Source organism: Ambystoma mexicanum, chromosome 9, assembly GCF_040938575.1.
Source record: "Ambystoma mexicanum isolate Mex_15411 chromosome 9, UKY_AmexF1_1, whole genome shotgun sequence".
Taxonomy (NCBI): domain Eukaryota; kingdom Metazoa; phylum Chordata; class Amphibia; order Caudata; family Ambystomatidae; genus Ambystoma; species Ambystoma mexicanum.
Genome location: NC_090931.1, coordinates 985,009,134 through 985,035,899, shown reverse-complemented (window position 1 = coordinate 985,035,899; position 26,766 = coordinate 985,009,134). Strand labels below are relative to the sequence as shown.

The following is a 26,766-nucleotide window of genomic DNA, read 5'->3' as shown; positions in this document are numbered from 1 at the left end:
AGGATCAAAAACAGCAGGATTAAACTGAAGTAGGGTCTCCTTCAGAGGAACCTAGTCCAAAATGTTCACGGTTGTACTGTACCACTGGCCATAAAGGTGCCAAGGATATCTGCAGCTGTGGAACGTGCCCTCTCAAAGGACATGTGAGGTTTGTGACAAGGTTTCCTGCCCCAATTCAGGGGACCTCCAGTGGGGCGACTATGGGTGCCAGCTGCCTCCCAAAGCTAGCCCATAATGGGCCAGGGGATGTTATGGAAAGGATCCCCTGGTCACCCACACTTACTTCCTGTCTCGGGTGAGGGGAAGTCACAGAAGAAATATTTACAGATGCCCCTCCACAGGTTAAAGAGCATGAAGATTCCACAACTCCCAAAATCCAATGGAGGAAAAACAAACGCACCAACTCATCAACATTTGGCTTTGTACACAAGATCTTTTTAAAACCCATACTATTACTGCTGCCAAATGTCTTGCAGCAGAGAATAATTTAGACATTCTCTGCAAGCCAGAGTTCCTGTGTGTGATACAATGTTACAGTTTGTTTTCCAGCATGTTTCTATGCAGGAATTGTACATTCTTACCAATCCTAGAACTGGCAGAGTTTTCCTTAGCAGGAGATAGAAGATTGCATTATCACCAAAGAGGCATTGCCTTGACACAGGGATTAAACATACCCTCAAAAGGTACTACCAACACTAGCATCACATGCAGGGGAACTTTGCCTTTCCCTCGTAGTGCGCTACCGTAACAGGATAGAGTAAGTGGACTCCAAGATAACAGCCCGGTCAGATAAAAGGCTTGGTCCAGATCCTAAAGCCATATGAAAGGCATATCCTTGCAAGGGGTCCAGTCCAGGGGGAGGGAACAGGGCTACATAAGCCTACAAACTCAGTCCGGCACTGCGGGGGTTTGGTGTGGGAGCTGGAAACCAGAAAGGGAAATCTGCTGGGGGTGAAAGTAACATCTAAGATCTGAGATGCCCTTACGGCCCTCCTTTCCTTCCTGCCCAGTTTTAAGAATCGGTCTCACACATGGTCGCTGTGGCAGCAGCGGCAAAAGAGACATCCATATGGGAAATACACCTCTGCAAGATGGCGGCACATTTTCTCAACAACCAAAGATTTGGTTAATGGTGTAGTGATTCCCAAGATGGATGGCAAGGTTGAGGATGACACATGTGACTTGCAGGCAAAACTATTCACATAAGAACTAGCTCAACGGTAAGCTCCTTGCGTCGCTTTGCTTTTCCCTGCAAGCACGGATGCTTGTTTCCTCCTTCCTGGTACCTTCGCTCCTAGCGCTTCTGCATCCTTCCCGCTCTGCTTCCTAGCGCCTCTTCCTTTTTCCCTGTTCTATGTGGCTCTTACCCGCTCTTCTGTTGTCTACTTATGGATCCCTAGGGGAATTTACAGCCAGTCTGCTTGTTCCCGCTTCGCTTCCTTCACTCTTTCCTGCTTACCGTGTCGGAGATCATCAGAATACACAACCAGCGGAACAAAGTTTTTTTTTTTACCTGAACAGGTTTTCCCTTGGGCTCTGCCCTGCGAGTACACACCAACCTGTGCATCCAGGTTGGCGGATGCTCATAGAGGCAATGTTCCACTCTCTGCAATCAGCCTGTGGGACCCAAACAAATAATTCCTGCTTCACCAACAGGTCAGTGCTTACCTAAACGTTACACACTTTGTCCTCACCGCCCTCTCGTTCCTAATGTATCTTCCCCACATGATCTCACTAGCTAAGCTTTCTCCCATTCCTCCGACAGCCAGTCATGGGCTCCAGTAGACCCTCTTTCTCCAAACCATGAAGGATCTTGCCCTGGCAATCTACTTCAATATCTCCCCCTCTGCTGGGATATTTCCAGCTTGCTTCAAAGTAGCCACTGTTGTAGGTACCTTTAAGAAGCCCTTAGTTAGTTGGGCAATTTGGGTAATCATTAACCAGTCTTCTCCCATACTACTCTAAAATCTTGGAGTGCAGGTTTTAAGAGTAGCAAATGTTACTTGAAGAGGAGTACATGGACAACCTGCAATCTGGGTTCCATAGCAAACATACTGCAAAAAACCGAGACATGCGTTCAACTCATCACTTCAAGCTTTCCCCCATCCTCTACCTCTTTGAAGTCCCTGCAGCTTTGGACACAGTGGATCACTCCTCTGTTTTATAGCCCTCTCACCTCGGGATTCAGGGCACTGCATTTACCTGGATTGCTACTCAACGCCGATTGAACATTTTACTTCTGGAACATTAAAATCTCTGATTCTGCCCTTTCCATTTGGGGTCCTTCCCAAGACTCTTGCCCCCGGTCCTCTCCCAAGTACACCACACCCATCTGTATGCAGATTTCTTCTTTTGCGTCTTCCTACCACCGCCCTGGGATGACTGATTTTTCTTTCCTGCATTTACCCGGACCTCTCTTCTAAGATCTTAAACTGCCCCTGGGTTATCTCCCACTAGATGGCACTACATGGTCATGGCAAACTCCTCTAACACTCAAATCATCACCTCCTTGTCCAGAATGTTCCACCATCCTTCCTTGTTAATATCCATCTCCCTGTCCCCCCAGAACTCTAACCTCCCCCGCCCTCCCTAGGGCTCAAATTCCTGGGAGTCTTTGACAGTAATGACGCTCCAACATCTCATTGCCTCTACCATTGCTAGAATCATCCTGCTGGATATCGAGCCAATCCACCCTTTTGGCACCTACCATTCCACCAACACTCCCCCCACTCATTTGTTGACTTGTTTAATGCTAGAATCTCCTTTTAGGCATTCCTCTGTATTCTTTTGCACCTCTCAGAATAAAATTGAACTGTTCAACTCCTACCCATTACAACCTCCTCCTTTCTTAACCCATTTCTCGCCACTGCTTCCACGTGGGCTGACTATGCACAACATGTATCGACAATGTTTTGCTACTGTTTTTCAAATCTATTCTTAAGCTATCCCACCCTACCGGGCTGCTTCTACCTCTTGTTACTTCCCTCAGCACACTTTCCATTCTAGCACCCGCCTGAATCTTCCATCCCTCGCTAACCCGGTGCATCCTCTCTATTCTCCTTTCTTGCCCTTTATCTCTGGAACCTCTTTGCCCTAAAACAAAAAACACCAATAGCCATGAATTCAAGATTGCCCACAAATTCCATCTCCTTCACATTGAAAGAGCCCCTCCACTATACTGAAACACACTTAACTGGTTATAGTAATGTCTGCATATCCACACCGCCCCTTTCCTTAATCTGCCAACTTGCAGAGGCTTGTTTTGTTCCTCATGAGGTACAATGTATCAGAGGAGAAGAGAGACAGGAGAGGAGCGAGAAGAAACAGTGCGACAGAGACAGACATACGAGATTGAGATGGCATTGGGAGGTACAGCAATGTGAGCGGTCTGCAAATGTTCAGGGGAAGGAGCTGCAGGGTTGCAGGCTATGCCTAATAAGGCCTACACTCACCTTCCCCCGACTATCCGAACATCTAATACCAGCTTACAATGTCTCTAACCTAACCAAGGCCCACCACTGATGCTCCGGTCTGAGCCTGTCCGGGCCTTGGATGGCCCACCTCCTCCTTGCTCACTGCAGCACCTAATGGAACGGACCACCAAGTACACAGCCTGTTACTCCACGAACTTGGGCCTCTGGAACTTTGTGCACCCCTCAAGAATACTTGCAAGTAGAACGGCCCACTGGGCGGTGCACAGCCAAATTCACGAGTATGGGGATAAGGCGGGGAAAATTCTGGCCTCGTTGGAGAGGCGGGACAGGGGTAAGGGAGATGTACGGGCCATACAAAACAGGGGGAGAGATGTTAACGGAGGAATATGACATTGCTGGGGCATTCGCATCCTTTTAGGAGGAGCTGTACTGACCCCTCTTGGCAGGGCCCGTAGTAGATGGGCCAAATATCCTTGATTCGATAGTGATCCCCCGTCTCTCGGAGCAGCAGACACTGGGACTCGATTCTGAGATCACAGAGGATGATGGGGTGGCAGCACTTTCCCAGCTTCAATCTGGCAAGACCCCGGGACCGAATTGTTTCCCGGTGGAAACTTGGAAGTGACTGGGAGAGTCCGTGGTAGGGCCCATGCACTGCATGTTTAGACAAAGCAAACAGAATAGATACCTCCCCCCAGGACCTCAGGAAGGCACGTATCTTGGTGCTCCCCAAGCCCGGGAAACTACCAGAACTGTGCCTCTTACAGGTCGATATCACTAAATAATTGGGAGACCAAGGTCCTGGCGCGTTCCAGCTAATCAACTACTGGGGTGATAGACTCCCTAATACACCCAGATCAATGCGGATTTATGCCCTCTAGATCCACGCGTATGAACCTGCGCAGGGTGCAGTTTGCCATCAGTCAGGCCTTGGTGATAACAGACCCACTAGTGCTCTTAGCTGTGGACTTCAAGGCGGCTTTCGACTCGCTTTCGACTCGGTAGGGTGGGACAGCTTATGGGACATTATGGACCCCATGGGATTCGGGGACAGTCATGTCATGGGTCAGGCTGCTATACGAGTCTCCAGAGGCAGTTGTGTGGGTAAACAGGCTGTCTTCTAGGGCCTTTACTCTGGGGCAGGGGACCAGGCAGGGCGGTCCCTCTTCTCCCCTGTGCACGCTGGCCATAGAACTGCTAGCTATGAATCTCAGGGCGGCTTCAGAATGAACAGGATTCACATGGCCATATTGGGGGGGGGGGTTGGTGGAGTGAAAGAGGCCGGGTTATGCTCTATGCAGACAATCTTCTCATTTACTTAAGCAGAATATCATGGGATTTGTGGACTTAGGGTGAATAGGGGGTGCTTCCTAGCCAGTGCCCATCTATCTCAGGCTTTGAATATCTAGGCAAGATAGATTTTTGGCTGACACTGTGGTTGCTCTGGGGCAGGGGGGGCAGGCAACAGCTTCCATTGCTCTCAAAACCCTTCAGCGCTCAGTTTGGGAGTGGGGGGGAATTGGTCTGCCCTGCCTCGGTAGGCATTACTGGGGGTAGTGAATGAATGGCTTCCTGGTGACCCTAGGCTTCCCCATATGGGCAGGGGGGGAGAGAAGAAGGAAACAGACTTGAAACACCCCTGAAAGTACTGTATAGGGACGGGAAGGGGACCACAGAATTGCCTAGGATGACGCAGCACATCCGGCAAATTTGGGCGGTTGCTCACCATTACATTGGCTGGGGAGGGAATGCAACGCTGGACCAGCCCCTCTGGAACAATAGGTGCATCCCTGAATTCCTGAAAATGGGCCACTTGGGAGCTGGGAAGAACAGGGGGTTCAGGCCCTTGCAGACGTAGTGCGGGGGGGGGGGGGGGGGACTCATTTCATTTGGTACACTACAGAATACGTTTAAGTTACCTATCAAGGAATACTACAGATATCTGAAATTAAGGCACACCATCAGCTGTGAGGTACCTGTGTTAAAAGGGTTTCCAAAGTGCTCCCCCCCTGGAGGCTATCCTTTTCCCAGAACAAATTGCAACTAAGGTCACTTCCTTGTTGTATGAGGTACCAATTGCTATCAGGGTCCAGGAGCTGTCCCGACTCAAAGAGAAGTTGGAGAGGGATGTGGGTCCACTGGAGTATGAGGAGTATGAGGAGCGGGTGGAAGCACTCATGTTTCCACGGGACATCAGAATAGCTGCCAGGCTTCTCCTAATCCAATATAAAATACTACACCAGGCATATTACTCCAGGCAGCAATGGCACAGTGGGGGGTGGTGGATAGTGGGGTGTGCCCGAGATGTGGGGGAGGGCACCTTGTTACACATGTTGGAGCTGCGACTCAATTCACGACTTTTGGGGGAGGTGCATTCGTAAGATATCGGGGTTTCTGGGGTCTCCAGTTCCGCAAGACCCAAAAATGGTGCTATTGGGAATCTGTTGGGCCGCAGAGGTTGACAGATGTGCGTCCCTGGAAAGGCAAATTTATAATGCCAGAGGTTGTCCTTGGAAATTTCACAAAGTGTGGGGGGTGTGGGTAGGAGACGAGTGAGAGATCAATGTATCACCCTGCAGGGTGGCTTCCTTCCCACTACGTATAGGATGGAACTATTGACCGACATTGCCCTCTCCCGGCTCGCCTGTGATCTTTTGTAACCAAGTTTTGGCAATCTGGTTTGTTTGCTACATGTTTTTATTGGGAAAAACAGATTAAAAAAAAAATTAATGCCTGCGGGTCATGACTAGACACTTATGTAGCTTTTCTCCACTAAACTAAACAGCCGTTGAACCAAAGTTTGCCTATGCCTTTCTGCCTTCCTTCCTTCCTTGCCTTACCTAATCCTTCCGCAAATCATTTATGCCCTTGTGCAAATTCGAATCTTGGTGTGTTTCTTTTCATCTTTGCACCCCAGTGATGGTACTAAAGTGTTCCCATTGCATCTGTTTTCTTGCTGCCATTGGCTACTGGACCGCCTGCCCCTCCTCCATCTTCCTCTGCCGCCCCTATGGCACTCACCATCTCCCCTATCTTTTCTAATTGCCATACTATCACCTATCCTCCCTCTCACAGAGTGTGGAAGAAGAAAAGATAAGACTTCTCCAGCATGGGGTCTGGCATGGATTCACATGCTCATGAATATTCCCCGTCGTCAGGCTGGGAATCCTTGGTAAAGAAAAAAAATCAGTATCTGTTTCGTTTCTGATCTGTCTTTCTTAGTAGTAACCAATCACTGATCTCTGGGTCATACTGCCCCCAGCCAATGACTGCCCTCTCCCTAAGCCCCACCTCTGGCAGCCATCCTCAGATTTTTATCGCACGCTCAAGTGTTGGGAGTCCTCGTGTTTAGCTCTCGAGTTTTTTGCTGCGTTTTCACGCTTTTTCAGGAGATTTTCTAATTTTTTCGGTTTAATCGAGCCTCAAGCTCCACCGTTTCTACTTCCGATAACGGGGACCCGTTTCGGAATTCTACGCCCCTCAAAGGTGAAGTTTTCGTCGAGTTTACACTTCTTGGAGGATTCCGGAAGATCTGCGGCCTACCGCAACGGACATGGCGCAGGACAAGAGCTCGAAGCCCGGATCCAAGCTGTTCAGGAACTGCCCTGGATGCGGATTATATAACGTTTTCAAGGAGGACGAGCAATCGCAATGTCTCTACTGCCTCCATGAGGACAAGACGCACATGGACCCGGAGGAGAGGGAAGGACTGTGCGTTCTGCAAGAACCTTTCGGAACGGACCAAACAAGATCGTCGTTCCCGCCTAGCCACCTGGCTGGAGAAGCGCACAGCAGGTGAGAAGGCGAAGAAGAAGTCTGAGCGGGCTTCTAAGTCCTGTGAGGGCGCCCCGGTGACGGGGGCCCAACAGAAGGCCAAGCACCGCGAATCCGCGGGCACCCGGAGCACTGAAAGGTCGGGCTCTTCGGTTTCCAAGCAGGGCGCTACTTCCCCGGCACGTTCGACCACGAGCCAGCGCTCTGGTTCGGGGAAGAGGAAGTCCGAGAACCCGGGTAGGCCGCTGGCACGGACCCGGTCGATCTTGAAGGGGGAACGAGGCGCTGACCCTCCCCCCCCAAGGCGAAGGCCCAGGACGCACCTAAGGTGGTGAGGGCTTTGATCCATCCGGCTAAGGCCTCTACCGAAGTGGTCGCTGCGACCCTGACAGAGCCGGCTGAGACTACACCAGCGGAAACGGCCTCTGGGCCCAGAGTATCCCTGCCACCGCAGAGGGAATCTTCTTTCCAGCCCATCGCTAAGACCCCCGTGAAGCTCCCGGCCGAAAAAGAGGGGGGGGGGGCCGGTGGCCATTACAGACTCGGAATCAGCCTCTGAGGAGGAACTGGTGGAAACCGAGAAGGGCCTCAACGAAAGGTCCATAGGCCTCAACGAGAGGTTCATAAGCCTCAACGAGAGGTTCGAGAAGGTTCGATCCCAGGGGACGGTCCCTGCTGACGTGATCGAAGATAGCAACGATGACGAACAGGGCCCAGTGGAGCGGCCATCCCGTCCGTCACAGCCATTGCCCGAGCCCCAGGATAGCTTGGCGGCCATTTTGTTGGCAATCCAATCCTTATGTACCGAGATAAGGACGAGATTACCGCACACCCCGACGGAGGAGCCAGAACCAGGCCCGTCGGGAAGCCCTCCGAACAAGCGGAGGAGAGTCCACCCCGCTCCGCCCTTCGTGCCTGCGAGACCGGTAGACCCCTCATCCCCCTCGCCAGACCCTAGAGAGGATACAGGGACGGACGATGACAGCGGCGATGACACAGCGGATATCCCGTCGCCCCCCCCCCCCCCGCGGGCGTCTACAGCCGACAAGTTTTTAGGCTCTTTCCACGCCATGATAACCAGGGCATTAAAGCTCTTCCAGCTCTGCCCTGAAGAACAGAAAAAGGAGGGGTTTCTGTACCAACGACGAGAGGCCAAGAGGAAGACGTTCCTCACGGTGCCTTAACTTGATGACATCTGGGACGCGGGGCTTGCTGTCCTCAAGAATCCTTTCACGACACCTGCCAAGAAGTACAGGTACGAGAAGAAGTACTGAGTCCCCGATGCCGCCCCTTTGTGCCTCAGGGCCCAGCCCACGCCGGACTCGGTCATCTCGGCAGCGGCTAATAAGAAGGCAGCGGGCGCAGTGGCTTCCACTTCCCCGCCGGACAGTGAGGGCAAGAAGTTTGACTCTATGGGACGACGAGTCATCTCGTCGGCGGCAACGACAATTAAGGCGGCCAATGCCTTAGCGATCGTGGCCCGCTACGACAGGTAGCTCTGGTTCAAGATAGCTCCCCTGCTAGATTTCCTGCCTGATGACAAAAGGGCGGAGGCCCTAGAAATTCTGCAGGAGGGCGAGGTGGCGTCGGATCACGCCATAACGGTGGCAACGGACATTGCCGATACCGGATTTCGCCAACTGGGCAACAGAGTTTGCCTCCAACGACGAGGATGGCTCAAGGCGACGGACTTTCGCCAGGACGTCCAGACCAGAATGTTGGACATGCAGTTTGACGGCAACAACCTTTTTGGTAAGGCAAGCAAATACATCAAGGCGCAGAAATTCAGGATGGTCACCCTCCAGCACGTGCTGGGACAGCTGGAGGAAGGCAACTTCCTATCGTCGCTGGACCTGGAGGATGCTTACTTCCACATCCCCATTCTAAAAAGGCACAGGAAGTTCCTCAGGTTTGTGGTTCAGGGACGCCACTAGCAATTCAGAGCTCTACCGTTCGGATTAAAGTCGGCACCCAGGGTTTTCACCAAGTGCCTGGCACCAGTGGCGGCGCGGCTGTGCCTGCAGGGGATCCACGTCTACCCCTACCTGGACGACTGGCTAATCCGGGCAAGCACAAGGGAACTCGCCGTCGAACATACGGCGAGGACCATCCGGTTGCTCACGGAGCTGGGGTTCGCCATCAACTACCCCAAATCCCACCTGGTTCCATCGCAAGTAGCACTGTTTCTGGGAGCAAAGCTCGATACAGTGGGGCAATTGGCCTCCCCTTCAGAGGAGAGGACCAAGACGATCCTGGGCAAGGTGCGGCACCCGTTAGCCACAGACGTGGCCAGGGTGAGGTCCATCAAGTCCCTTCTCGGGATGATGTCCTCATGCATCTACCTTCTACCCCTTTGCATACTTCGGATGCGTCCGCTACAGGAGTTCGATGCCCGCTGGTTTCAGGCGACGGGCTGCTTCGAAGACAGGATCCCTCTCGACAAGGAGTTCCGTCGGACGATCCTATGGTGGGGCACCCAGGCCTACCTCACTACAGGCACGGACTTTCAAAACCCCAGCGTTTCAGGAGACGGTGATGACGGACGCCTCTCTGGAGGGTTGGGGGGCCCACACCGGAGATCTCCACACAAGAGGCCTTTGGCTCCCGGAGGAGAGGTCTCTCCACATCAACATCCTGGAGCTCCGAGCAGTGTTCTGGGCGCTCAAGTCATTCCTCCCGTCCCTCAAGGACAAAGTGGTGAGGATCTTCACCGACAACACCACCACCACGATGTTCTACATACGGAAGCAGGGGGGCACCAGATCCCCAGCCCTATCCAAGGAGGCAACGAGTGGGAACTGCGACAGGATCAAGTGTATCGGCTCTTCCAACGATGGGGCAAACCCCAGATCGACCTGTTCGCGACGGCGACGAACTCCAAGTGCCAGAGGTTCGCCAGCAGGTTCCCACACCAGAGGAGCATGGGCGATGCTTTCTCGTTCCCCTGGGATGGCCTGTTTCTATACGCGTTCCCGCCGTTGCCGTTGCTGCTCTGCCAGAGGTCCAGGTGCAGGATGATCCTCATCGCACCGGCGTGGCTGAGGCAGATCTGGTTCCCGGACCTTCTGGACTTGTCAACGTCCCCACCAGTCAAGCTGCTGGCGGAAGCGGATCTTCTCTCCAGGGAAGGAGGCGCCATTCTCCATCACGATCCACAGTCGCTGAACTTGCAGGCCTGGCTCCTGCGGCACTAGAGTTTGGAGGGTACGATATACCGGCTGATTGCAGAGAGGTTCTTGCAAAAGCCAGGGCGTCCTCAACTCTCAAGTGTTACGGTCATAAATGGAAGAGGTTCTCTGTCTGGTGCCGTGCACAGAAGATTAACCCTCTGCGGATTACGGCCCCTCAAGTACTGCCGTACCTACTGTCGCTGGCCAAAGCTGGACTGGCTCACGCCTCCATCAAAATACATCTGCTGCCATCTCCCGATATACCAGGACTACAGGACGGGCGCCCTTGTGGTCTCATCGCCTGGTGAAGGAATTCATGAAGGGACTATTCCGATCATTCCCACCGGTGAAGGCTCCTGCCCCAGCGTGGGATCTTAATGTGGTGCTGACCAGGCTCATGGGGGCCCCATTCGAGCCTATGCATTCGGCACCTTTGAAGTCCCTGTCATGGAAGACAGCGTTCCTCATGGCCGTCACCTCTGCACGATGAATGGGAGAGATCCAGGCCCTATCTTGCAAGCCTCCATACCTTACTTTTCATGACACGAGGGTGGTTCTTAGGACGCACCCCTCCTTTATGCCCAAGGTACCATCAGACTTCCACCTCAATGAGCCCTTGGTGTTACCAGTTTTCTTCCCGTCGCCTTCGACGCCGGCCGAGAGGACTTTGCACTCGCTGGATGTAGCTAGAGCGCTCACGTTCTACGTGGACCGCACAAAGAGTTTTCGGAAGTCGTCACAACTGTTTGTGAACTTTGGGTCTGTGAATCAAGGGAAGGCGCTCTCGAAGACTTCCATTTCCAGATGGCTCTCCGGCTGCATCATGCACTGTCACCGGTTGGCAAACCGACCGCTGCCCGGCCGTCCGAGAGCCCATTCGACCAGAGCGATTGCTGCTACCACGGCGTTCCTGTCTGGTGTGCCCCTGCTGGACATCTGCAGGGCTGCTATGTGGAGGTCGACACACACCTTCACAAGATTCTACTGCGTCGATCGGGACTCCATGGAGGAGTCCAGGGTCGGCCAAGCAGTGCTGCGCAACCTGTTCGCCTAAGGTGAGCCTGGTGAGGAGGTAAGAATTGCTTAATGTTGAGTTTTGGATGTACTGCTTAATGTTGAGCCTTTGCCACCTCCCGTGGTTGTGTATGTGTATACTGCTATGTATTCTTTATTCATGAGCATGTGAATCCATGCCAGACCCCATGCTGGAGAAGGAACAAGTTACTTACCTGTAACTGTTCTCCAGCATGGGTCTGGCATGGATTCACATGCGAACCCTCCCACCTACCCCTCTGCGGCTCTTCACTTGGTCATAATACCAAATCTGAGGATGGGTGCCAGAGGCGGGGCTCAGGGAGAGGGCAGTCATTGGCTGGGGACAGTATGACCCAGAGATCAGGGATTGGTTACTATTAAGCAAGACAGATCAGAAACGAAACCGATACTGATTTTTCTTTACCGAGGATTCCCAGCCTGACGACGGGGAATATTCATGAGCATGTGGATCCATGCCAGACCCATGCTGGAGAACAACAGTTACAGGGAAGTAACTTGTTCCATCCCGACCACTAACCCTGGCCTACCTATCACAGACACCTGTGTCAGCAGAACTATCAGACAGATTTTCAGTGATCTCTTTTCTGTCCCCGCTCCAGATCTATGGACTCCTCATCTTATCTCTACTCTCCCTCCTCGCCCATCTTCACCCATTAATGGTGGCACCAGAAGGGAAGTATTCTTGGCGAGCTTCTCATCATACAGATGTATCATTAGTGTCTATCACAATGGCACTATCTTGGTTCATGGTCCCTAACCACCTCTTCCTACTCTTTGACCAGGGCTTGCGTTCCTTGTCAACTATATTCCAACACCCGCTACTCCTTCTCCCACTCTATACCCCCCTCCCTCCTCTCTGACTGGTGTACCACACCCCTGTATCCCTCCTCGGAAAACCTTTGAAAAAGGCACAGACCTCCTGCATCTAGCCACATTTAATGCTTGCTCTGCTACCAAGCACTGTCGACCTCTGTCTCCTCTTTGAAGACCTTGACTTCAAGATTCTCGCTCTTACCGTGACGAGGTTCAATGCCAGTTCAGTTTCGCTTTTCCCCGATGGCTTCAGGATCACTAAGCCTCGCCTTAACCGTGCTGCTGGTGGGGTTGCCCCGATTTTCCTTGAGTGGGCCCCTTCTTCCCTCATACCCACCCAGCCTTACTCTTCCTTCGAGAGTCTGGATTGCGAAGTGATCATCTCTCCCACTTCCTGCCTGACTATTGCCACGATCTACAGGCCACCTGGCTCTACCACCCTGTTCCTCTCTGAATGGGCCGATTTCTCCTCCTATCCACCTCCAAACTCCTTTCCTTGGGTGACTTCAAAATCCACCTTGACTCCTCAATCACAGCATCCACGCTCTTCCGTGACCCCTGCACCTCGCTCTCCCTCTGGTCCTACCCACTCAGCTGGACACTCTCTATGCCATCATCCACACTGATCTCTTGCTTTCCTCCCCACTCCTCTCTCCTGGCCAGACCATTCTCTCCTTTCACCTGGGCCCTCTGTCATCTGACTGCACCTCCCCCAGCCCTGCCAACCTCATTCACGAACATCAGTCTGATGAAACAAGTGTCAGCTGCTGCTTTCGCATCCACCTTCATCCCTCCCTCTACTGCAAACTCTTCCACCGACTCCACTCTCAGTAACCTCCATCTTGCCATCACTAACACTCTTGAGATTCTTGCTCCAGTCATGAGGATCCGCCTAAAACATGCCTCCAAGCGTAACACCTGGTACGACTCTGAACTTGCAGCCCTGAAACGCAAGTGCAGAGTTGTGTTTACGGAAGTGGCAGACCTCAGGCTCATCCTCTGACAAACTGGCCTGTAGCCTGCTCCAAAGGCAATACAGACTCATCATTCACTTCAGGTAAAGGCCCAACATCCAGGCTTGCATCTCTGGTGCATCCACCAACACGGCTGACCACTTTAAAATCTGCAAGGAACTAGCCAACCCTTCCGCAGTCTCCACCTCTCCTCTTCCCTCCCAGGATCTCTTCAATGCATTGGCCATCCACTTCACTGCAAAAACTCAGGACATCCTGAGCACCCCCTCTTCTCCCACCCTCCTGACACCTATGGCTTCCCATCCCCACCTGTGCCTTTTTCTCTTCCTCTCCCATCACACCTGATTAGGTCACTAGAGTCGTTCGATCTATGAAGGTCTCCTCCAAACAAGTCTACCCCTTTTCTATAAAGGACAACATTGGCTCTTTTGCCCCTTCATTTGCTGATTTCTCCCATCACTCTTTTGTTACCGGATCCTTCCCCTCTTCCCTCAAGCACTCCCTTGTGCGCCCCCTCCTGAAAAAAGATTCTGCAGATCAGTCATGATGGGCCAACTACCGCCCCATCTCCATCACCCCCTTCCTACACCCGTGAAGAACTGCTTGCATCTCTTGATTCTAACTCTCCTGCTGTTCTCATTCTACTTGATATCTATCTCAGAGCCGGCTCTGGGCTGGCTGACCCCTTCCTCACTGACTGCCCCTCCCAGGTTATCCTGGGCTCTTTCTCCTTTCCCACCATCACCCAGGGAGCCAACCTTTCTCTCTGGTGTTTTAACACCATCTTGCCCACCTAATTTCAACCTACACCCCTCACTTTGTGTTATGCAAATGACAATCAGCTCTTCAATTTCCCTCCGATCCTCTCCTTACCTTCTCCATAAGTCCTGAGTGCCTATCTGCCATCCAGTCCTGGTGTGACTCCAATGATCTTTGCCTCAATCCCTGTAAGACTAAGATCCTCCTGCCCCCTTTTTCTTCCCATCACTCAGGCCACCCTCTATGGGTTCTCCCCCTTCATCTGAAGCCAAGAATCTTGGAGACATCTTCGACTCCGCTCTTCCCGTCCTCCCTCCCTCACATCCAGGACCTTGCCAAGAAGGCCCACTTTTAACCCCACCTCCTCAAAGGTATCCTTTCTTTCCTCACTTTTCTCCAGAAGCTCAGTCTCTAGAGCTCCGTTCCTCTCTAGGCTGGACTACTGCAATAGCCTCTTCCTTAATCTACCCTCTTCCTCTCCATGTCCCCTTCAGTTAATCCAGCCCTAAACACCCTCCACTGGCTCCTGGTTGCTGCAAGGATTAAATTTGAAACCCTTTTCATCATCCATAAGGCTGTCAGGGGTTGGGGACCACGCTATCTACAACCGACTAACTAAATACACTCCCTCCACATCTTTACATCCCTTTGGCGCCAACTCACTGCACCTCAAGCAATTTGCTAAACAGCGAGCTGGCTCCCTCTTATGGAATAGCCTCCCCCTTCCTCTTCATCTTGAGCCAGATCTCCTCAAATTCTGGAAGATCCTCAAGACCTTTTCACCTTCTCCTTGTCACCCTCCCTCCTTTGCTAAATCCCACAAATTGCTGAGATTGGTGACTAGGGCCCTTCTGTGTCCACCTGGGTCCTGGCCTCACAGCCAAATCGCTTTCAGCCTCCGTCCACTCCCAGCGCTTGCTTTAGGCGCCCACTGGCCTGTGCCATCACAGGCCTGCACTTATTTATGGGCAGTCGAGCACTTACCAAATGTTCTCTGCCGGTCACTTAACCTGCAACTTACTCCCTAGCACTTACCTCCTCCCCTCATTCCCCTCCCTCTGCACTTGCACCCTCTGAAAGCTCTCAAAGCCTAGTAGGACCACCTCGCTCTGTCATTGTTATATCTACCTTTCACTCCCATGTTCCCTCCCTGCTGCCCTGTGGGTCGCTTTGAAACACAATTTACTTGATGTATAAGCGCCTGACAAATGCACAATAAATTTCACAACAAATCTCTCCTTTTTAGCCCTGTCACAATCCCCCACATCAGCGACTAACCAGACCCATAGCACTGTAGTCGGCCTATGGATAACATACCTCCAAGTTTCTTCTGCAAAACCCATCCCCTTTTCTTTCAGAGCCAAGAGCAGCGAATCCACCAATAAGAGAAGACAGGTGCCATACAAGACCACTTACATTACACTCATTTAACCCCACTGCCAAAACATTGTGAGCACACCAAAATCCCCATGTAGATACCCTTCTCCCGGTCCCCTGCAGATTCCGTTTCCCCAGCTCATGTTCCACCTTGCCTCCAAAATCAACCAGTTAATTTTCCATTGCACATGTTAGACTGTAATACACTGACTTGTGGGATTACCCTGGGACCGTTTGTAGCCATTAGTTGATCACAATAGCTTGTACCAACAGCAATTGGAGGTTACAAGCACGTAGAAGGGAGATTTACTATTAGTTGGTTGTCTGAGCAGGAACTTTATTTCTTTTTGGGAGGGCTTTTCATCTGGCAGGTCTCTGTAGGGAAGGTGGGCACATATGTGTTCCTGTAGCTCCCCTTGTCCAGCATCATCAAGTGTTGGTCTTCCAAATGAAACACCATCAACGTAACCAGGAGCAATAGCAATATTTGAAGACAGGGCTTGTGTTCAGATGTTCATAAAGTAGATTTGTTTTTTGGATTGAAAACTAGTGTTTCTTCAGAGAGTATAGTACCCTGTCCCAAATTTGAAAAATGTTGGATTCTTTTTGAGTGTTATGGCTCCCTTGTAATTGGTGTGCAGTTGGGTTAAAGACAAATACTTTTTGCCTTGACAATCTCTGCAACTTGCTTCCAGGTTTGCGGGCAGAAGTGTTCCAATATTACACCTGTGCCCTAGAATATTGATAAATATTTTTTAAATGTCTTAAGATTTGCCGTTGTGTGCAGTCCCCATTGTTCCCACCACATTTGAAAAGGCCATGACGGTTCGGATTTGGATACAGTTACAAAATGAGAGGAAAACAGGTCTTTGCTTTATGCCATGGGGCTACTGCACGGATACCAGAAATAGTGTGAAGTAGGAAGCCAGATTCTTGGGGTTTATTTTGAACTGACCCATTCGGGCAAGGATGACCACTGCTCTTCCGTGGTATCCCATTTCCCACAGGAATGTTTTGCTAGCTTTTGGTTCAGAAGAGCATGCTGGTTCTTAATATCCAATTGTGACCTAAGGGAAGGAAGTACACGGTCTCAAATCGGGAAACTTAACCAACAGGAAGGAAAAGGGTCACAGAGAACTGTTCTGGGCACCGTTCTAAAAGGAGTGACCTCCAAACTGCACAAAGACAATCCATTGGCTATTGACAACCAACGCTTGCGGAGTGAGAAAGAAATGGTGTGCTCTGTGTATGTGGAGAATTGATAGGGCAAATACTTTACAGCTGGCTAGTAGTTTTCGATTTGAAGGTTTGAAAGAGCTCCAACACCATGGCGAAAGACGCAATGCAAAAGCACTTAATACCTGCAGACCCAGAAGCACATTTCGTCTCATCATTAACATGCTACAAAACAAATAAGGCAAAGCATTAAACTACAAGCCAAATGTTGCATTCACGATGACGAGCCCCACAATAGCAAGACTATTCAACCTCTCCATTTCCAACCGGAGAAGGAAGTAAAACATGTCAAGTTTAAAAACACAAACATTGAAATATATGATGTATTTAGAAATGTCGGCAAGCAGCAGTTCCGGAAGAGCATACGTTAAACTCTGAGGTGCAGTAAGATGGCCAAGCATGGAATATTAGTGAAGCATTATCATTTCAAATTACACATCCAAAGAACATGGACATCTAAGCAAGTGTAGTTCTTTTGTAGTTCTTAAAATAAGCAATGCAAGGCTACTGTAAACAGTAAGCTCTTAAGATGTAAATCTCGTAATGTCAGGATGACAATTTTAAAAAAAGGTTGGTGTTGGCGACTATGGCAGATATTGTACAGATATTTTTGGCTCTAAGAAAGTGTAAAACACAAAATATAACCAGAGGTTAGACAGGCGTGCAGAAAGCGCTTCCACTGAGTTAGATTGTGTAGCCACCACACCCGAACCATTTCCCAAAGCCAAAGCTAGCAACCAAAAATGATTGATCAATTACCAATAACCGAACGTAGATCAATACTATGCATCAGGTGTGAGCCTCTCTTTATCAGATGGCTGAGCATGGATCTCAGCCTTATGATATGCAGCATCATACTGATCTTTCTTAGTTGTCTTGAAGAAACCACACTACAAGGAAGCAAGGTATTAGATCAATATTATGGAGTCATCAGAAGGAAAACATTGATAAAATATTTGCTAGATTCTCACACTGTTAGTATCTTCCCTTCAGCTGCTGGCTACACTGGCAGCAATTCATAGAATTTCTTAAAAAGCAGGACTCCAGTTTCACCACAGCATATTTAAGTTGTAGAAGTTAGGCGAAAAGGAACCCAATAACTTATTGTGCTGTAGCCTCCCATTTATTGAATAAAACACACAAGGCTATATTTCCTGTGCGCGGTACAGGAAATGTTTATAGTTCAGCCCATTTTCGGAGCTGCCTCGCCCTATGTCGGAAACACTGACTAAAGAGGCACAGAAAGGAATAGCAGTTGCTTCTCAGTAAAACAAACATTACAAATAATCATTAGTTCTAATGCTGGGGGGGTTGTGGGAGGACATAACGTGAAAAGTGACCTGTAAAATACAAAGTAGTTACATTTAGATTACTTTCAAAATCTGGAATGATTTTTGCAGTCGCCAACACAGGTTGACTTATCTTACCTTCCATAGTAAGAATACCAAAAGTGCAAGCATCAGAATTCCAGCAAGTATAGCGACGAAAATAATCCACCAAGGCACTCCGGTATAGAGAGCTACCGTCTTCTCAGGGAACACGGTAACGCGTACCTGAAGAGACAAGAGCGTCATACATTTCAAAAAGTATTGCCACATTATCTAGGTTCCCTGGGACCCATTTATTTATGTATTGGTGTTACGCAAGGTTTCTCATATTGCTTGACAGCATCTTCAGAGCACTACCCCTTACACAAGTAGAGAATGCATCAGTGTACCTACAACCATCGTAACTCTTCGAACAATAGCAATGTCCTGTACAATTCTGCAGTACTATGCCAAACTGCAGAGTTGCAGGGCTGATAGATAATGTATTTTAGAATTCCAAAGTGTCACAGCTGGACAATACCATTTCTTCACCGTACACTAAACAGTCAGGCCATCAAGAGCCCCACACCTGCAATTATAGAAACGTGGTACTTTTGGATTATAAAATACAAGCTAATTAGGTGTTAAGATCACTTGGTATACACAGCATGGTTGTGCATAGAAGCAGAGTGCACACAGTAAATAATTTGTATCCACCCTATGCTGTACTTTCTATGTACTGAATGCTGTAAATGGGGATTTGATTCCAGGTTATAATTACCTTCTTTTTTAACATTAACACAATACTCTGGGCTTTCAAGGAGGGGGTGTACTGTATATCATATTTAGGATTCGGCCGAATACTGAATAGTTTGGCAAGTAGTGGCCCCCAGCCGAACATGAAGCTGAACAGTTTATATAAGAAATCTTGGTTCAAACTTGAAAAAAATTAAAGCACCATTACTATTTTTAATCTATGTTCCCATGTTTAATTTATTTCTCTTAATTATAATTAGTACCCGGCGAGGGACAATCAGATTGTAACATGCATTCTGATTGGCACTCGCCGGGGCTTTGCCCGACCAGGAATCCCTCTCCCAATGTTATTTTCCTTTGTCCCCCGCAGGAGAGGGCCTGTGGGGGGAGGGGGGGAGGGGTGTGGCTGCCCCTCAGCCAATGAGGAGGCTTGGAACAGGGTAATCCCCACTCCAAGCCACCACACAGCTGGAGGCTTCCATCCTCCCCCTCTGTTTTCCCTTCCCAGACGGCTATTTTTTTTACTTTTTTTCTGTTCTGAAACCCCGGAGCGTTTCGTAACAGAAAAACAAAGCTATTAGAACCCCGGCCTGGCGAGCCGGGGTACTAATATCAATAAGCCCTTCACCGCGGGGGAATTACTGAGTCAGGTAAAGCCCTGGGGCCTTCGTTAAGACCCTTGTTTCACTCGGGCATGTAACTATGGCCCCCAGGGCTTTACCAGACTCGGTAATGCCCCCCTGGTATGGGTCTTATTGCTTAAACATTAAATACTTTAATGCACACAATCAAGGAAGTCTGACATGTGACTGAACCTGGCCAAGCCCTACGAACTCTAAAGAAGGCACTTGTGGAGGATGGGATTAGGAGGGGGGGGGGTGAGGAGCATGAAAACTGGGAATTGTAAATTGGACGGGAAGATTAGTTACCAACGTTCATGTCTGCAACGGTATGTTCCAAAGGACCATGTAAGTTTGTCAGTCCTGCTTCATTCATGTGTACTTATACGTGCAGTCGATTGTAGCCATTTTTATTTTTGACATATTTAATTTAAATTGTTGCAGGTGTGTGTCATTGCAGTTCCTGCTGAATGGTCAGTATCAGGTATTCGGGATGGTTTTTCTTTATTGCCATGAGTTTGTTTGGTATGTGCAAACATCTGGTTCACAACCGGAAGCCTGTTGGCAGGGACGTACTGTGGCATCGTAAAGGCTTACTTGTTGATCAGGCAGACGTTTCGAGGCTTATTTGGTCTCGTTTCAGAATGTCTTAGTTAATTACATCATTGGGAGAGGAGTGGGATATATGTTTCATGTTGATGTCAAGGGGATCCTGACCAAGTTGAGGGGTATTTTGCTTGGTTTTGTTTGTGTGTATTCACCATAGAATAATCCGTACCAAACTAGTTCATGCTGATTTGTTGTGGTATCTCAGGTTCTTCTTGGTTGGAAATGGATGGGACATTGGGATTTTACTGATCCAGGGCATTTTACTGATACAGGGCATCTGGACTACCTTCTGATTTCCAGTGTATGGGATGAACCTTTCCTCGGATGAAAGAGTGCTGCATTTACCATAGAATATGCAGTGCCAGAAGGCTTTCCTGCATGTTAGTTGAAATGGCAGTCATTCATCTGGTCTAGAGATGCATGGAAAACTAGGTTTTAACTAATATAGGTGGCAATGGGCCTCATTACAAGTCCGGCAGTAGCCGTGCTGGTAAAACAGGCAGGCTGCCGCCGGAATTGCACATTTTTCCAGAACCTGGCTTGCCGGTAACAGTCAGGTGCCGGACAATTGGAATTCCCCATGCCCATAGACTCCCATAAGACTCAGAATGGGGAACACGGAAGCACCGTCACCGTTAATAACGGTGCTGGCGCTTCCGTGCAGGTCTGCTTACCTTGGCCGCTGTGCCTGGCAGGGTCCGACCTGCCAGGCACAGCAACTCCGGCAAGCAGACCCGTAGTGTGCTGGTCCGGTAACCACGGTGCCGGTAGGCTTAGGCTTACCAGCAGTGTTACCGGACCGGCACACTTGTAATGAGGCTTAATGTCTCGACTGGTTTGTTTAATCCAATGACCACGGGGATGTATAGGATATGCTTTGCTAGAAAGTGGTCACGATTATAACGCGCCTTAGGCCCAAAGGCAAACAGGGGGTGCAACAACAAACGGAAACACAGGGTCATAATAAAACAATAAAATATCACAAGTAAATGCAAAGTTAAAAACAATTGTAAAACAAGTCAACCACAACAGGTTAAAAACTAAAACCAGTAAAAGAGTGAAACATTAAAACCATTAAGGTAAAATAAAAGGTCTTGAGGGATTTTTCTAAAAGCTACGAGTGAAGACTCAGCTCAACTGCTCAGTCAAATTGGTAGGGAGCTAAAAAGTTAAGAGAGCGCTTTCCAGCCTCCTCCAGGTTTATGCAAGGTAATACCAGCTGGTTGCTTTGGTTAGATCTCAATAACCTTTAGTTTTGCTTGGATTGCAGTCTTCTTTTGAGATAAACCAGACTTTTACTATGAAGGAATTTGTGAGTGATGGTAAGAATCCTAAAGTCTAGAGGCTCCTTAACAGGTAGCCAGTGCAGAGCTCGCTGTCCGGCACTGACAGGAGCTCTGCAACTAAGCCGGGCCACGATCCTGATGGCACTATTCTGTACCACTTTAAGTTTTGATAGATTGTTCTCTGTCGTACCGACCAGTAAGCTACCACAATAGTCTATTTTTGCACCCATTATTGTACAGCCAACATGGCACAATTATCTGAAATAAATGGCTGAATACATCATTTACTGGAGTCTGAATGGTGGCAGATATAGTGGCTTTCTTGTCTTGAAAATCCACATATGACAGCAAAACATTGCTCCCTTTGCCTGGAAGGAAACATTGGGCATGCCTTCTGTCTCCCTTAGAAGGGCAAGGCAGGAGAAGCCAATACCAGCCAGATACTTTAACAATGACTTGGGCTAATAAGTGGAATCCACATACAAGTGTTTTCCCAAGAAAGGTTGAATGTCAACCACCAATCATTTGGTTGCTAAAAAATATTTCATTGGATGCAACCGCCTGATTGGAAGCGGAGTACTCCACTCCCCAGGTTCCTATTTTACTTGAGAGAATGCTTCATTGCTTTGTTTAGCCTTGGGAGAGTCCCCAAAGCACAAGAATGCCAAATCCAAGAAAGTTGTATGGAAGACTTTTGCCTATAACTTGCCAAGACCAACCCAAGGCTGGAGCGCTGCTAGGGTCAGAATACTGTACTTCAAAGGAGACAGCAGATCATTGCTCCTCCCCAGATGGAGGAGGCAGAGCCGGGTTTAAGGACTAAAGGGGGCCCAGCTTCCAGAGAAGCCTTGCTGCTCATTCCTGCACAGATCAGTCATGAAGAGGTGGGAGCACGGGAAAGCCTAGAGTGCTGGTGAAGGATGGCACCCAAGGCCCATTGTTGCAAAACCTAAGCGTTAACCAAGTTCTTTACAAATCTTGGTGGGACTCTGAAGTCTACTTTTTGCCTAACCTAGAACTCAAAAACCCAGTGAACTCTCATGTAACATGCCAGCAGTATGTTGGTTGTTTTTTGTCTCAATGTTTTCCACCACAGCACCAAATTGCCACTCCTTTGCCTCCAGCCATAAGTCGCATTGTGGTAGGTCTTGTCAGTGGTAAATGACACCCCACAAGTTTCAATTGCCTTGGTGACGAAGCATCCTTACAATTACCCACAGCGTGATTAAGCTGGCGACAAGTGCAAAGTGAGTGCAAATTGACAGGTACCCAGTCAATGAAGAATTAAGAGGGGTTGGAGCAAAGGAAAAAAAGTCACAACAAAAGACGATTCATGAGTGAAAGAGGGGCAGTGAGAGATATTGATAGAGAGATAAAAAAAAGAGGCACTAACAAGGAAAGGCTCAAGTAAGCCCACCTTCTTTCTTGTCCTTGCTAGGAAGTGCCTTGCTTACGCTTATGCCTAATGTGAATTTCTTTTATTCACATATGCTTTGAAACCCTTTAAATGTGTGGCTTTACACCAGACGCCTTGTTAAGGTCCAGTGGGATATCTGTCTCTACGATGCAATTTTAGATCTTTGAACGTGAAACCTTCACTTCAGAAATTATCTAAAGTGGCTTAAAATTAGTTTTGCTGTGGGATATAAACCTGATCTATTTTTATTGTGTAAACTATTTCACAACATAGGCATCAGTCTGTTGCAGTTTAGTATTTGCATTTGCATGGGCAACAGTGAGTTGCCTCGTTGAGAGTATACAGAGCTCTCCAGTTGTTACATGCGATGCCATGCCAGAAACCAGCACGTCATCTGGTCCTGTTTTCTCCCCTTTGAATTCAAGACCTTATAGTCCCGCATTTACATTTAAAATGGGAGGGAAACGCAAAACTACTTGTTGCAGAATGTGAAGACTAAAATCAGGACTAGGGGCATACCTACCCATGACATGGGGAATGTTGAGTTCAGGGGTGTGCCAAACCTCAGCTTCAAGCAATTATCCAGATACATTTTAATGCAATGTAACCCAGAGAGGCAAATACGGAGGGCAGATTGCAAAAGGGAATTGAATTAAACGTGGTCTCAAAGCCTTTCTGATTAAATACAAGACTAAGGTGCATCTATGTGTATTGGTGTGGAGGAGTGGTGAGGATGAGCTAGAGGTGAGCCTGGTTTGTACCTACAATGAACGCTCATGGAAAATACATTAACTGATAACTGCTAGTGGAGACACGTAGGACTGACATAGTCCGTTATATGTCAGGCAGAGTAACACGCCCAGACGCACTCAGTACATAATCCAACTAAGACTCATCCAGTGGTGGCTGAGTTTCTCATATAGCACCCACCACAGACCAATCACTCTTGCCTACTCCAATTACACCATGTTGCATTCCTACACCTACCGATGCTTGTTGGATGAATCTCATTAGTAAGCACAGACGCAACTAACTTACTCCAGGACAGCACAAACCCCATATTTCCAACTCCCCTAGAATCCCACTGGCACAAAAGCAGCATCTACCTCTGAATCCACACTAATCAACAAGTCAGCATTCACATCATGCCTATCCTGCTTCAATGCACTTCCCTGCCGAGCCACTGTCAAATAACCTAGCACCATAATTGGCAGATGTCATATGTAAGATAACGTTTTATTAAATAACCAACCATACCAGGCAAACCTAACTGAGGAAACCCCTTTCACTCTGGGAGGCCAGAGACACATCACAAGTCCAGTCCTTCCTTTCCCTGATGAGGTCCTAGATTAGGACCCTAGGCGATGAAAAAATGGTCAGTTAAGAAAAAGGTTCAGGGCATCTTGCCAGTGGTACAGTATAGGGCTTTCAACCTCATACAAACTACACACAATAATAGGTTACAATCCTTAACTCTTCACCAATGCACTCAGATCTGGAGAACATGTTCACAAAACCATAAACACTGACAATGTCAGTAACAAATTCAATGCAAGATCTATCCTATGCATATAGCTCTCCAAGGAGATCTGTGCATTGGGGACTTCGAATTCTCACAAGGAGAGCCAGCACCATCTCTCCTTTTATTCTCCAGAGACAAGACAGCTTCTGGGATGAAGAGTATATGGAGTCCATACTTACAAACATTTCAATGTTAGACTAAGTCTTATGAAAAATTAAATGAACATAAAGCCCAATGAGCATTATGCAGTTAATAAAAGGGTAATATGCTTGAAACACAGACATTTGTCAAATGTAAAGATCTGTGGTCATTAGGTTCCCAAAATGTTCTTTGTTTTATGCAACGCAGACAGGGACCCACATTTGTGCTATGTGTCCTCTTACTTTTCATAATGAAGTGATTTCAAAAGAGTACAATAGGAGTGTATCAGACTGTTTATCATAGAACAACAACAACTTTTTTTTACAGCGAGACACTTTACAATGTTTTTTTTTTTAAACACAGAGCAGGAGAGAGAGAGCGAGAGGGAGAGAGAGAGAGAGAGAGAGAGAGAGAGAGAGAGAGAGAGAGAGAGAGAGAGAGAGAGAGAGAGAGAGAGAGAGAGAGCAAGAGAGCACACAAGTGAAACATCAGGGTAAGACAAGCCATGTACAGCGAATAGTTTCAAAAGTACTTACTTGAGTGCCTGCATTTGGAATTTTAATGTTTGTAGCAGATGAATCAACATTAATAGTAGCATTGACAAGGATGTCCAGGTAATTCAAATCTGCATACTCCTGTTAAAAAAGTAGAATTGTAAGATATTAGAAATTAGTGGTGCAGGAAATAATTGCAAATTAGGTTGATCGTTAGACATACCTCCAGAAAGGTGCTGTTCCACAGCCTCGAGTGTGCGACTAGAACTGCATTGATGTCAAGTCCTTGTAAGGGGCATCTTATGTTTACACATTTTGCATGGCCATTACATTCCTAGAGTAAAACAGTAAATATGATTGAAAAACCTTGTTAACAAAGGCACACTTAATTGACCTGCACATAACCAAACAGAAGGGTGAGAAAGTAATGTGGCCATGGTTCACTTGCTCAATTGCATCTGCACTAGCTCCTGCCCTTACTGAATTTCTCAAAATGAACAGGTTACCCATGTACAAAATGCACCTTTTCGGTTGGCATTTTGTGAAACCGGCATTGATTAGCAATAGTGCAGCAGCAAAATGTTTGCATACTATGGGGCACATTTTGCTCAAGACAGATTTACCATGGAACGTGGTAACTGGGTTGAGTGAGGAACGGTGCTGGGGTAGGTGGATCATGCAATTTAAGATTGCCATTTCCATATCACTACCCAGAGAAAGTTCAGTGGGAAAGGGGCCACATTGGTGGACTTAAGAATTGTGACTGGTCCATGAACAGACCTCCCCCCGCACCCCCAAGAGGGGATTGGAACCTGTATCAACGTGGAGTGGAAGGCCTACCTGGGATATTACCTCAGCCAGTCCTCAATCAGCCAGAGGTTGATTACAGAAATCGGCCAAGGCTGGAGCAATGGTGTCAATATGGATCTGGAAGAGCACCTGTTTGGACGACACTTTCATACATCGGACTCGTCTAGAAACCTCATCGGGTATTGTCAGAGAGAAAGAGGAGAAAGTAGGAGGTTGGTTGGAGAAAATGGTACTTGGGTGAGTGTGCATGCAAGGTGAGTGAGACATCAAACAGTAGGAGGTAAAAGTGAATAGGAAGGTGACTAGGATAGTGAAAGTGGGGTGCTGTAGGGGAAAGTGTAGGAGTAGTAGTGTGAAGAGGGGAGAGTAGTAGCTTGGAGAGGTGAGCGCAGTAACAGTGTGGAGAGGGATGGAGAGTAGGAGTAAAGAGGACATTGGATGGACTCAAGGAAAGTGCTACAACTGAGTGAAAGGAAGACAGGGAGGAAAGTAGAAGGAAGGGCAAGGAATAATAGAGCAGCAGGAACAGCCAAGGAAAGGGCCAGGTGATACCAGAGTGTCTGGAAGGCACCTTTCGTGTATTATTTTTGTAGAACCTAGGTTAGGATTCACCTAGATTGTTCCGGAAGAGATAAAGAGTGTATAGAGAAGGAGATGTACCTGCCACTCATGGAGCCCGCTCCATCACCTCTGTCATAGTGGAAAAATAACAAGAAAGCACTGTGTATGACATGTGGTATAGTCCCAATACTGCATCGAAGATATGAAAGATGTTATATGCTCAGACAACTGTACCAAACGTACCCTCAAACTGAAGTAGTAGAAGGAAGTCTGCAGACACCAGACATAGAATAACTATAAGTGAATTCTGACACGTGTAAAGTGACATTATGAAGAAAAGCTGTTGACGCCCCAAAACAATATGCAAATACTTAAGTGAAGACGTAACTGAAGTAACAAAGCAAACTAACATGAAAAAAAAATCATACATACTGAGAATATAAGAGATGCAGTAGATGTATATACGCAGGAACGCAACGTAGAATAAAAAAGCTTGCTAGAGTAGTAAATAGAACGTGGGTAAAGCAGCCATGATGAGAAGATGGACGTTGGTTTTGTGTAATAGTAAACTGAAAAACCCCAGGAGAGAGACCAAGGCACAAGAGCCAACAGGCACTGAAATTCAGATTCATTCAAGAACAAAGAATATT

General features: G+C 48.3%; 1 protein-coding gene across 3 annotated transcripts in view; it reads right to left on the bottom strand.

The window, feature by feature from the left end:
- The window catches only part of ITGA6 (integrin subunit alpha 6), a 328,225-nt gene that overhangs the window by 14,352 nt on the left and 287,107 nt on the right, over positions 1–26,766 (bottom strand). For 2 of the 3 annotated variants that reach the window (XM_069616222.1, XM_069616220.1), the window contains 3 exons: positions 24,969–25,079; positions 24,788–24,886; positions 18,021–18,146 (listed from right to left, as the gene is read on the bottom strand). In XM_069616222.1, the coding sequence (XP_069472323.1) occupies positions 18,021–18,146; positions 24,788–24,886; positions 24,969–25,079 (336 nt within the window). Of the gene's footprint in view, positions 1–17,352; positions 17,484–18,020; positions 18,147–24,787; positions 24,887–24,968; positions 25,080–26,766 lie in introns of all 3 variants that reach the window. The other variant, XM_069616221.1, reaches the window with a different exon arrangement.